The sequence below is a fragment of the Lacerta agilis genome, chromosome 2 (assembly GCF_009819535.1).
Source record: "Lacerta agilis isolate rLacAgi1 chromosome 2, rLacAgi1.pri, whole genome shotgun sequence".
Lineage (NCBI taxonomy): Eukaryota > Metazoa > Chordata > Lepidosauria > Squamata > Lacertidae > Lacerta > Lacerta agilis.
In genome coordinates, this window is record NC_046313.1 from 34,787,624 (window position 1) to 34,799,777 (window position 12,154).

Here is a 12,154-nt window from a genome sequence, read left to right on the forward strand (position 1 = left end):
TGAGAGATGTAGTTCCACCCTAAGTAGTGTTTGTCTTTTTCTGCTGCAACATGAGGCCATCTAATAGCAATGGCAGCAGTGAGGTCCTCTTGCTCATCAGCCCAATAGGAGACACACACACACACACACACACACACACACACACACAATCTTATTTAGGAGCAGGCACCCGCTGCTCTGCAGTTCTCTGCAGAGAGTATATGTTGTAAACCACACAATACCACATCAACTTTGACACTGCCTCTTTTCCTTTCTTGCTTCGCAGAAAATGAGCAACAGAGATGGGAGCCCCTATACTCTTGGTTGTCAGGTGTTCTCAGTCTAGTGTGGGATAAGACAGAAATTATGCTACTGGCACAACATGCAGGCCTAGATGATCCAAGGGTCATTAGCACCCATAGCCGCTAAGCCCCCACTAGGAAGGAAGAACATTTACAGCAGGGCAAGAACATGCTATTATTCAGATCAGAATAAAACCAACTTCAGTGAATTCTTAAGAGGATGCTTCTCTTCTTCCACAGGAAACTGCACTGCACAAGGAACTACATCCATATGAATCTGTTTGTTGCGTTCATCTTGCGAGCCGCGGGAGTTCTCATCAAAGACAGAACAACCCACAGCACTTATGTATTTCTTTATGTGGACTCTGAAAAGCCAAATGATCTAAATGGATGGATATCATTCTCAAGTCCAGAGGTACGGTATTGTTAAAAGCAAGTGGGTGAAAGAAAGAGCATCCAATGATACCTGGAGTTTCTATGTGTTCGTGGCTGAATTCTGTAGCTGCAAAGCTTGCTAGAAAACTATTGTTGATTGAACTCATTCAAAGCATTTCATTTCATGCTGAGCATCCTTTGCTAGCAAGTTTCAAGCTCTGCATACTTTCTTTTGTACAACGGTAACTGGCACACAGGTATGAAAATAGTTAGAAAATTCATTCGTTTATTTATTTGTTCATAAAGCTTATAGACTGATTATTATTTTTTACAAAAAAAAACCTAAAGTGGTATGCCAGTTCAAAAGCAGATAAAACAAGATATCTAAAAACAAGGTAAATGGCAAGTTAAAACAACTGGAGGAGCAAAAGATGGATTTGTCCAGAAGATTTACGCAGGTGTATGCTGTCTTCCTCCTATGGCCTGCAGTCAGCACATACCACTCGCAATACAGATGCATTTAAGGCACAATTATACCACTTTGACAGCCATGGATTGCAGATAGTTTTTAGCAGACCCCTTTATGCTCATCACAGAGCTACAATTGCTAGAGTAGTTTAACAATCTTGCCTTCTTCCTGTAGAATTCTGAGAACTTTGAGATTGCACTTTGGCTAATTTGACCCTGTTGGACTCTTGGGCCTTTGCATTGCTCATGCAGCAGAGATGAAGTTAGCAGCTTCGTTTGAAGGCTAGCTTGGCAGTGCAGAAGGAAGGTATCTGGGCCCTGCTGCTAGTATCCTCCATTTGAGAACCACCCAGCAACAGAGCTTTGTAGTCATTAACATTTAACAAAACTGCTTTAGAAGAATAGGGCTTTTCAAATATTCATTTTGACTGACAAGTATCTGACTTGCTTAACAAAAATTCCCCATATCTGTATGTACCAAGCTGTATTTTGGTAATTAGTAGTACCAAGTTTTACTTTGCTGTTGACGGTTGTTCAATATTAACTTTTCTTCTCACTATCTCATTTCCACAGAAGTTGTTCCTATGCAGGATGGCTCAGCTTTTGATGCATTATGTTGTTGGGGCAAATTTCTTCTGGATTTTAGTGGAAGGGATTTACCTCCATAGATTATTGGTAGCCACTGTACTCTCTGAGAAACATCTGCTTTTGAGATACATCTTCATTGGATGGGGTAAATATACAGATTTCCCCTCCCCAGCAGTGCTTATAGTCCTCTGTTTTAGGATTGGTTAGCATCCATCTAAAACCCATGTCATCAAGGCAGCTGCAGCCACAAAGGTCATGTCTATATTGAAGATAATCTACCCCTCCATATGTCACAGCTGCCCTGGGCTACCTTGGGAGGAAAGGCAAAATATAAATGTACCATAAACTGAATAAATAATAATCACCATCTGAGAAATGATCCAAATCCTGCCCTTCATTTTGACATCAGATTATTATAAGCATACTCTTCTTTTAAGTTTGTTGCTGCCTTGGATAAAGAGGGTTACAAAAATGTATGACTGAATCAACAAGAGAAAAAAGTTGCTGTGATCAATAGCCTTTGCCTTGTACACGAATTAGTAATTCCTATATCCATCCCTATAATTCCATCCCTATATTCCAGCTTCTCCATTATCATTTAGTCCACATGCACAACAACTGTTACATATTGCCCATTGTGAAGTCACATTGTCCCTGAATCTCAATTTTCCCCAGGTTTTCCAGTTCTGTTTGTGGCTTCCTGGGGAATAACAAAATACCAACTGGAGTATGAGGGGTAAGTGACTGTTTCCAAATGTTCCTCTGGCTTGGTTTCTTGCTTCACTTTCTGCCAAGACTATAGAAGGCATGGCCTGCTGGTTTAAACAAAGGTCTTAGGATGGATACAGACAAACATTTTGCTCTGTGGTGGTCATTTGTAAACATGCTGTGGAGATGGTGATCTACAGTATATAGCCAGATAGTGATAGTGACTTTGCTAAAACATATACACACACCCAAGCACCACCAGTTTCTGATTTTCTAATCCCCCTATTATTGATGTTTATGTGGACATAGTAAGATCAGTCTTGTGAATGGTATAGGAAAGCTTAGCTGATGTGGGCCTGATCAGGGCTTGAACAAGAGGCCACTGAGAACTTGATACAAGCTGCTCTGAGCTTTTGAAAGAAAGAATGGGATGTAAGTATAATTAATAAATAGACCTCATGCTACACCCCGTTGGTTCCTAATGCTAAACCAAAGGAATTAAGTGAAGTTAACCTGGCGTTTAGATGCACCTAGTGGAACACGAATGAGTCATCATCATTTGCTTCCATAGGTATCAGTTGCTTAAGCCTCCATTAGCAAGCTCATTATAAAAATAAGAAATTGCATTACAGCCCACTACGGCCAAGACCATTAGAATAATGGTCTTGTGTTATGGGAAAATGCATGCCTTGGGATTACTTGCTTAGGAATGGATTATTGTTTACAATTGATTTAGAAAAAGGTAATCTTGATGAGTAATCTGATTAGTCCTCTTGGCAAAAAAAAAAAAAAAAAAGGAACCAGGTTCACAGGTCCTATCCAAATCTATTTAAAAAGAATGTGGCTTGCCATTTGTGCTTATGTGAGCTGACAGAATGATTTTGACTTACTTCCTAGATGCTGGGCAACACATCACAACATGGCATTCTGGTGGATCATTCGAGGGCCCATTTTATTTTCCATTGTTGTAAGCATCATTGCATAAATTTGATTAATTCTATATACAGTTGTGGTGGTATGTTTCTGTTATCTCCTGGTGCACAGCAGGATGAGACTGACTTGGCCCGTTCCATGATTTGCTTCTCTCTGTATTTTACAAAATAAAGACACAGGACTAACCCGAAATAATTTAAAGCAAGGGTTGACTGAGCAAAAATGGCTGTGGAAGGCATAAGGCAGAACAGGGATTAAAGGTGGGGGAGAAGTTTTCATTAAACTGTGAACCGACTGAATCTGCACTTCCTGAAGCAATACTGTACATGGACTGAAACCAGCTTCAAAATTCAGAAGATCAGAAAAAATGAGAACCAGAGTGTGTCCCAGAGAAGGATATGAGCAAGCTAGTCTGGGGAACATGAAAGGCAAATGCTTTTGCCTTTATATTTTAAAAAGAGAGATTACATGCTATGATACCCATTCAAATAAATGAGAGCATGTAAACATGTATACAGGTATTATGTGTGTATGATACATAAGATATTGGCAAGGGTACTTGTCCTTGGTGTTCTTTTCCACCTGCTACTGATGCTGCCTGTTCCAGCAACCATTAATAAAGATCAAAAGTATCTTGGATCAAAAGTCTGACTTAAAGAAAAGGGGGGGGGAGAGAGAGAATGAAATAAGAGAAATGGCAGGAAAAAGTGTCTAAATGTGATGGGTAGAAAATCTCTAGAAATAATGTCTTCACACGTTCAGAGCCTGCAATACTAAACATTTTTACCTGAGAGTAAGCTCAATTGAATTTAATAAGACTTACTTCTGAGTAAACATGGTTAAAATTGTGCTGTGAATCGTTGCTTGTGGTTAATTTCTTGTGATTGCCCCATTACTAGCCAAATAATGTTCACTGCATTTACTGAAACTAACCAAGATGTGTGTTTCTTTGAAGGTTAACTTCTGCATCTTTCTAAAAATTGTGAAGCTGCTACTTTCCAAACTTAAAGCCCAGCAAATGAGCTTTCGTGATTATAAATTCAGGTAGATATTACGTTCTCAGATTTGTACTAATCTACTTAGCCTTCTACAGTACTTTTTAAACTGAAAGAAGAATCCACTAATTATGTTCCAGTTCATTCTAAACACGAATTTCCTACATGTCTTTTTTTCTTTGTTACATGTGCTGGAGAGAGAGGTTTGGAAGAGATTCCAACTATCTCTTGGCAGAGTTGCACAATGGCTGATTGCACCAGGCACCTTTATGCTTGGTTACATCTTACCATGGGCAGCCTCATCCACCTTTAAACAAGCATTCACCATGAACATACTTAGGCTAGAATACATCACAGTCATGTTGTTTTGCACATAGGTGAATATTTTACTTACAAAGTTTCAATAGTAGTCAGAGATTACGTCTCTATTGTTATGAGTTGGGGGGCAGACCCTTCATAATCTCTACAATCAGTGGAGGGTTAGAATTTGAGCAAACTCATAAATTCATGACAAGGGCTGTAAATAATAATGACTAGTTTTCTCGTGAGTCTGTCCTGGCAATGGCTTGCTGGGGTGGGTCACTGAAGAGACAAAAGACTGGTAATTGCCTAGTTTGTTTAATAATGGTAAAGTCACTGAGACAATAAATCTGTGTCTGGGCTGTACCACTTCAGGTGAATTGTCATCTCCAAAACAACCACAACATACTTATGCCCATTAAATTTATACGTCAGGGAGAAGGTGAAAAGGTTAAGGCTAATGACACCTTAAAGACTAGCAAGTTAGTTTACTATGACATAAGATTTCATGGATAACAGGTATGGCTCCCCTTTATCACATACACAGCCCAACAAGACAATGACAAAAATCCACCAACAGCATACGAATCAATATAGCTAACCTGATCCAAAACACTCACTCACCCCACTCACACATGAAAACAAAGCTCACCACAGCCAATCACAAACAAACAACCACACCCTAAGCCAACCCCAACCTCTCTCACCACCAAAGGAACACAAGCGAATAGCAGAGAACCTGCACAAACGACGCTGACACAAACCCCCACACATATATTAAGTAAAATAGAAAAATCGTCACCCGACCCCAGCCCCACTCACCTCTCCCCACTCCACCTCTTTCCCCCTTTTCCTCCTAATGTGACACTAATGTCTCAACAAATGAAACTGATCTGTAAAAATGTTACTTGGAAAAGAGATGCAGGTGGCACTGTGGGTTAAACCACGGAGCCTTGTGCTTGCAGATCAGAAGATCGGTGGTTCGAATCCCCGCAATGGGGTAAGCTCCCGTTGCTCGGTCCCAGCTCCTGCAGACCTAGCAGTTCGAAAGCACATAGAAGTGCAAGTAGATAAATAGGTACCGCTCTGGCGGGAAGGTAAATGGCATTTTCGTGCGCTGCTGTGGTTTTGCCAGAAGCGGCTTAGTCATGCTGGCCACATGACCCGGAAGCTGTACGCCGGCTCCCTTGGCCAGTAAAGTGAGATGTGCGGCGCAACCCCAGAGTCGTCTGCAACTGAACCCAATGGTCAGGGGTCCCTTTACCTTTAATACAGATACATAGTACAGTTAAAAAACCTTTGTTCCAATTCAGTCCACAAGTGACAGCATTGAACTTCTTGATAAAAATTTTAATTCAACAGTTTCATGTTGCTGGAGGTTATATCCTTTAACATATCCTTAATTACAGAGGTGGGGAAACTGGCCTTCCAAATGTTGTTTTTCCACAATCCCTGACAATTGGCCATACTGGCTGGGATTGATGGGAGACAAACAACATTGGTAGGACCGCAGATTCACTGCCCCTGCATTAATATATCACTACCTTTGTATGAGGTTTGATAATTCTAATGCTAGCACCAAACAAACGGAGGTGAGTGGATAATATGATTCCATTGAGATATATTGATGCAGTTTATCTCTAAGATTGAATTCAATCTTATGGTTATTTTTATTTTAAGACTGGCAAGATCAACCCTTGTGTTAATACCATTGCTTGGGATTCACGAGATCGTCTTTAACTTCATTGTGGATGAAAGAATTGAAGGTCTTTCCAGGCACATAAAAGTCTTCATTCAGCTGACACTGGGCTCCTTCCAAGTAAGTTCTTGTGCTGGAAGGTGCATTATTTATTACCACTAATTAATAAGCAAAGGATATATATATGATGAAAAGAAAAAAAATATATAATCTTTATACTAAAACCATAGAGCAGAGAGCAAAAAATCTTCAAAGAAAAAGACAACACAGGGTTGAGTATTACAACTATTATAATATAATGCTTATTTACCTGAGAAAGTTCCAAATTGCTCGTGTATAACTTTCAGACATCTAGAGTCACATCAGTAAACCATGGTTGCTGGACATATTAGCAAATGAGGGAGGGAGGGAGCACTCTTTGATATATGGTTCTCAAGAAGTACTCTGTGGAAAATGTTCTTGAATATAAATAGCTGGTAAGAATTTGCAAACAAATGCTGGAAAATTTGGGGAACAGACTATGTAATTCAATGAGTTAGCTGAGTAAACAACAATTCAGGAAACAACTTTCAGAATAGCAAGTATTAGAAATTAAAAACGATCATCACTCTTAAGACGTGTGGTATACTATATTCTGTACTAGACATATTCTGTAGTAATCTACAAATGCAATAAAGAACTTTGCAGCTAGTTCATTAACTATTACCAGTAAGTACAATTTCAGATTTGCTTGAGGATTTGTTGGTCTCAAATAATGAGACATTTGGACTAAGAGCTGCCATTAGTTCCAATTTTTCAATGGGAAATTATGCAGTGACTTTCAATCTTCATATATAAATCTTCCTGAGGAGAAATGCTTTGAGTCTTAGATGTCCTTAAATTCTTGCCAGCAGGAACCAGGTGCAAGAAGTCAGGTGTATATCAGTCCAATATGCATGTTTCTTGCATTACTACCTTTTTAGCACGTCAATACTAAGTGGGGTTGGGGGGTCAGCTACTGAGCTTTTGGGAAACTGGCTAAATTTGATACTGCTCTTACAAGGTCTCACAATCACATCCTTGGGAGAGTTAAGTTCACAAGCTATACATGTAATTTTGCCCTAAACTTCAGTTGCAATATTTCCTGCACAGCCTAATGTGAAATGCACAGATTAGGTCAAAGTGATATATTTCGTGGGACCAACCTTAGTGGTTTAAAATTACAAGCCTGACATTTCCTCGAGCAAAATTGTTCTAAGAAAAATAAAACAGAGTTTTGGGTACGGGTGCCTCTTCATATGATACCGGAGAGATAAAGATGAGTTTTGAGCATGAGGAAGTTAGTTGTGTTAATGTTCAATTTGGCAGCATGATGACTCAGGTTTCAGGTGTTTTCTAGGAACAATATTCTGTGACTGCATAAGCTTGTAGTTGAATTGTACCTTGGCAAATTTCATCCAGATCTAATTTACCTTCTCTCTCTTTTTTTCCCTTCCAGGGTTTTTTTGTAGCACTTTTATACTGTTTTTCTAATGGAGAGGTAAAACATCCTTTTTGACCTTCATTTCTAACCACTTGTTTCTCTTGGAAGATATTGCAGAACAGACTACATGCTGCAATCCATCTCAACTGCTCTGTTTGCTTTCCTTCCTTTTCCAGGTAAAAGCTGAACTGCGCAAGAAGTGGTCCCATTTCTTGCTGGCATCCCCCTTTGTCTGCATGCCGTGCTTTCTCGGAAAGAACATCAAGCACCTGGGGAGATGTTCAAAGAAAGAGCATTCAAACAATAATTGCTTCTCCCTGGAGGTGACTCAGCCTCAGAGCACACAAGTGGCAAAGCAGAGGACAGGCGGCAAAGTGGAGCTAAGCTTCGCATTAAAGCATATTCCCAGAGCAAGCCTCTCAGACAGCAGTGAAGGAGAAGTCACAATGGGGGAGACGACCGAAGAAGTCTTCGAAGAAAGCGAGATTTCGATTTGTAACAAAAGTAAAAACTGAGATACCTGATTAGATCAATGAGGGATCTTGCATCATGTGCCATGTGGAAACAACTGGAAGTAGGTGGGGGGAGCCCATAAAAGAAAAAGATGGTGAAAATAGCTTCTTAGCATTTTCCTCCAGGTTGACTCTTCCCAGGTAATTCCCCGCCCCGCCCCCCACAAAATTAAAGTTAGCCAAGCCTGGTAACTGCATGAAAATGGCTTCTCCTTGGTCCTACAAGAACCAGATGTGGAATAAAAGGAATAGACTGAGCACCTTGAAAGAGCCTGCTGTTTCTCTTATGTTTCCCAACATTGACCGCCACTATTGGAGCCATCAGTCTGATCCCATGGGATTGCTCTGCAGCATCTCAGAAAGGACAACCATTGCTTTTGTGATACTGTTAAACAAGAAGCTGAATTCCAACAATGACTAAATGAACAGGATTGACATTTAGGAATGTGTGGGATTGTATATATTTATAAGCACATTTTCCAAGCTTTGCTGTAAAAATTATGAAATGCTGAACTGACTTGTTTTTAGGGGCACAGCTACTAATGCTTCTTTTAATATATGTAATATACAAAATTGTGGTTCTTTCTTCCATTATCCTACCAACAGACCTGCAACAGGAGTCATTATTACTTCCACTTTGCAAATTTATTTTAAACATCTTTATACCACCTCTTAACAGGGAGAAAACTGATATGACTGGAGATGAAAAATCTGAGAAGCTTCAAAGTCACCAGATGGGAAAAAAATGGGAGGGAAGCAGGGGCAACATTACCCAAATACATCTATTTGTCAAACAGCCAGACAGCGTGGTGTGATTTACAAATTCAGGATGAGTTAATGAGAGAACAAGTGAATAGGTAAGCAAGCAGAAAAGGGCCAAGCTAGAATTTGCAGCCAGATCCATGTAACATTTTTTCAATACAGCATTTTTCTTTAAGAAGCAGCAGCCTGGGGAGTGAGGTGGAGGACCAAATGGGTGGTATGCTTGCTCCTTTTACCACCAGCCATGCCTTTCCTCAGAATTCCCCCGAGTTGCTTTTCTCCCCATGGAGGAGAAAATATGGGTAACCCTAGGTCCACCAGAAGCTGCTTCACACTGTCTTGAAATCACAAGCAACTGCTAAGCTATGTACCCGCACAGCTCCAGGCCTGCCATGTTACCTGCTGTCATTTTTATTTCACAAACTGTTGATCTTACAACATGTATTTTCACAGACTTAAAAATGGGAAGCTGCCGAATTGTTTTCCTTCCTTACATATTGTACCCACTGTGAAATCCAAAGGCTGGTTTTGTCATGTGTAATTAGTTCTTAATTTATGTGCTGCTTAATGTACAATGACTTCTAAGCCAGTGTGGTGGTGTGGTTAAGAGCAGTAGACTCATAATCTGGTGAACCGGGTTCGCGTCTCCGCTCCTCCACATGCAGCTGCTGGGTGACCTTGGGCTAGTCACACTTCTTTGAAGTCTCTCAGCCCCACTCACCTCACAGAGTGTTTGTTGTGGGGGAGGAAGGGAAAGGAGAATGTTAGCCGCTTTGAGACTCCTTCGGGTAGTGAAAAGTGGGATATCAAATCCAAACTCTTCTTCTTCTTCTAAGCAGTGTACAAGTATATTTTAAAAAATTGGGGATCATACATAACTTTGAAAGGCAAGCGTTCTCTGCAATCCCTCCTGCTGAGTCTCAGGAGGTGGCCACACCTATAGAGAATAGACGAGCTACTTTCCAAAATATATATGTAGATAATAATCCTGAAGTAAATAAAACTCCAGGACCTTATCAAGCAAGTTATAGATAAGCTAAAGCTATCATTCAAGAAACCTGCTTGATATACTGTCCATGTCCTTGAGAGCGATAACGTGGCTTGGTAAAATGCCATTCATTCTAGACTGTGCTTCTTGACGGTGGATTTTTGTAGCCATTTGTGCAATTCTTCTTTTAAGACCAGTCGTCTTTCAAAGTATATTTTATGGTATGTATCCAGATTTCTTACATGAGGGTTGCTATTATTTCCTTGTAAGATGCTGTGTTTTCAAATGTTTTGTAGGATTCCATTGACACAAAGACCATGCCCTTTAAAGTTAGCTCTTTTTAAAACAAAATTTCAGCTGGCTTAACCTTTCTTCCTGTCTTTAATGGCTCTTGCAGTTCTTCCCTAGTCTCTAACGAGGACCAGGTCTTGGTAGGGAATAACATTCTGTCATTGAATGAGATGAACCTAAAATGGCCACCCAGTTGCAAACACTGCTGGATGCAATCCAGGGAAAGTTATACTCAGATCCTACTGAAATTAATGGAACTTATTTCCATATAATTGCACTTACACTCATGCAGCCTACATGCTAGAAAACATCAGTTCCTCTGAGACCAGCCTGAGCACTCTGGGATTCATCGCTCTGTTGACGTGCTGAATTAATGTTTACACAAAGGAAGTTGGAGAATGCCCAGCACGTCCCTGTTCCATATCATTATGCTGGTCAGACAACTCCCCAGATAATAAGCAAAACTTTTCCTTTTACTCAAGGAGGGAATGAGTGGTTTGTACACAAAGCCCTCTGGCACACAGCTTTTGTAAGAACACACTAAATAGGCAGGCAGTAATATTACCCAATGGACTATTACTTATTACTCTGTGTAGACATGAAGGCTGCAATGCACTTTAATTATCACCTGAGAGAGACAGAATAGGTAAAGATGGAATCAATTCTTTTTTTAATTTTTAAAAGTAATCTTTATTAGATAGTCAAACCATACACATCAAATTTAAAATCATACACACATACAATAAAAAATTGACTTCATATTGCTTTTACATTGATTATCTTGAAATATGTAACATTCCTATGCTTCGTCTCCTTTTCAAAATTATTCCCTTACACCTTGAGTAATCAATTAAAGCATCTCACCAATTCTGTTACTATTCCTTTTTTCAAATACATCTCCATATACCTCCATTCTTCTTTCAATTTCTGCTTTGATATATTCCTAATTGCTCAATTCTTATGTTAAGATGAAAACATTGAAACCAAGAAAGTTTTTCTGTACATCCAAGGGGTGGAAACTTTATTTAAAAAAAATGAAAGTTGAATGCCAAGTTCCGTATCAGGTATCAAAGTTTATGACTTCAAAACAATCTTATGGATTTAGGCCTGGTTCACATGTCACATTAACCCAAGTCATGGTTTTGCACAAATGTGCAAGCGTGAAGTCTCCCAGAAACCACTATGCTCCTCTCTGTTCATTTTGCTGATGCACCATGCTAATGACTTGATGTGGCGCAGTACTAACCTGGCCTGATGGTTGAGCTCTCTTCAAACTAATCATGACTGCTAAGCTTTACTAAGGAATCTTTGGTGAGAGGAACTTTACTAAAAGCTTTTTAAAAGTCTAAGTGCACAATTTAAACCAGGCACTTGTATAAATATACCAAAGTCTTGAAGAACTTTAAAAGGTTTGTGAGACAGGACTTACTTTGGAGAGGCCATGTTGATTCTTCTTCAGTAGGACTTCCTATTCTATATGCTTGATTTTATATTTAATCATGCTTTCCACCAGTTTTCCTCAAACAGATGTAAGCTAAGAGCTTTAAATTTCCTGGAAACCTTTTAAAAAATTGGTGTTGCCTTGGCTACTGCCCATTCTTCTACTACGGATGCTGATGCAAGTTACTTATTTTTGTTAGAAGATAGTTCTCTCAACCTCTTAAATACGTCTTTTACCATTTTCTTTTACATAACAAAAACCACCAGGGACTTTAAAAGTAAGCAATGCCTCCAGGCATTGTGTTTGGAGGTATTTTGTGTGGGGTTTTGGAAACTGTGGAGGTAGAGGTGA

The 12,154-nt window shown here is 39.7% G+C and overlaps 1 protein-coding gene across 9 annotated transcripts in view; it reads left to right on the forward strand.

Moving 5' to 3' along the window:
- Nucleotides 1-9,664, forward strand: part of GLP2R (glucagon like peptide 2 receptor) — a 37,484-nt gene extending 27,820 nt beyond the window's left edge. For all 9 annotated transcript variants that reach the window (XM_033139471.1, XM_033139476.1, XM_033139468.1 and 6 more), the window contains 8 exons: nt 522-696; nt 1,698-1,857; nt 2,388-2,448; nt 3,318-3,387; nt 4,309-4,397; nt 6,329-6,467; nt 7,825-7,866; nt 7,986-9,664. In XM_033139471.1, coding sequence (XP_032995362.1) covers nt 522-696; nt 1,698-1,857; nt 2,388-2,448; nt 3,318-3,387; nt 4,309-4,397; nt 6,329-6,467; nt 7,825-7,866; nt 7,986-8,324 — 1,075 coding nt within the window. In that variant the 3' untranslated portion in view covers nt 8,325-9,664. The remainder of the gene's footprint in view (nt 1-521; nt 697-1,697; nt 1,858-2,387; nt 2,449-3,317; nt 3,388-4,308; nt 4,398-6,328; nt 6,468-7,824; nt 7,867-7,985) is intronic.
- Nucleotides 9,665-12,154: the final 2,490 nt, after the last annotated feature.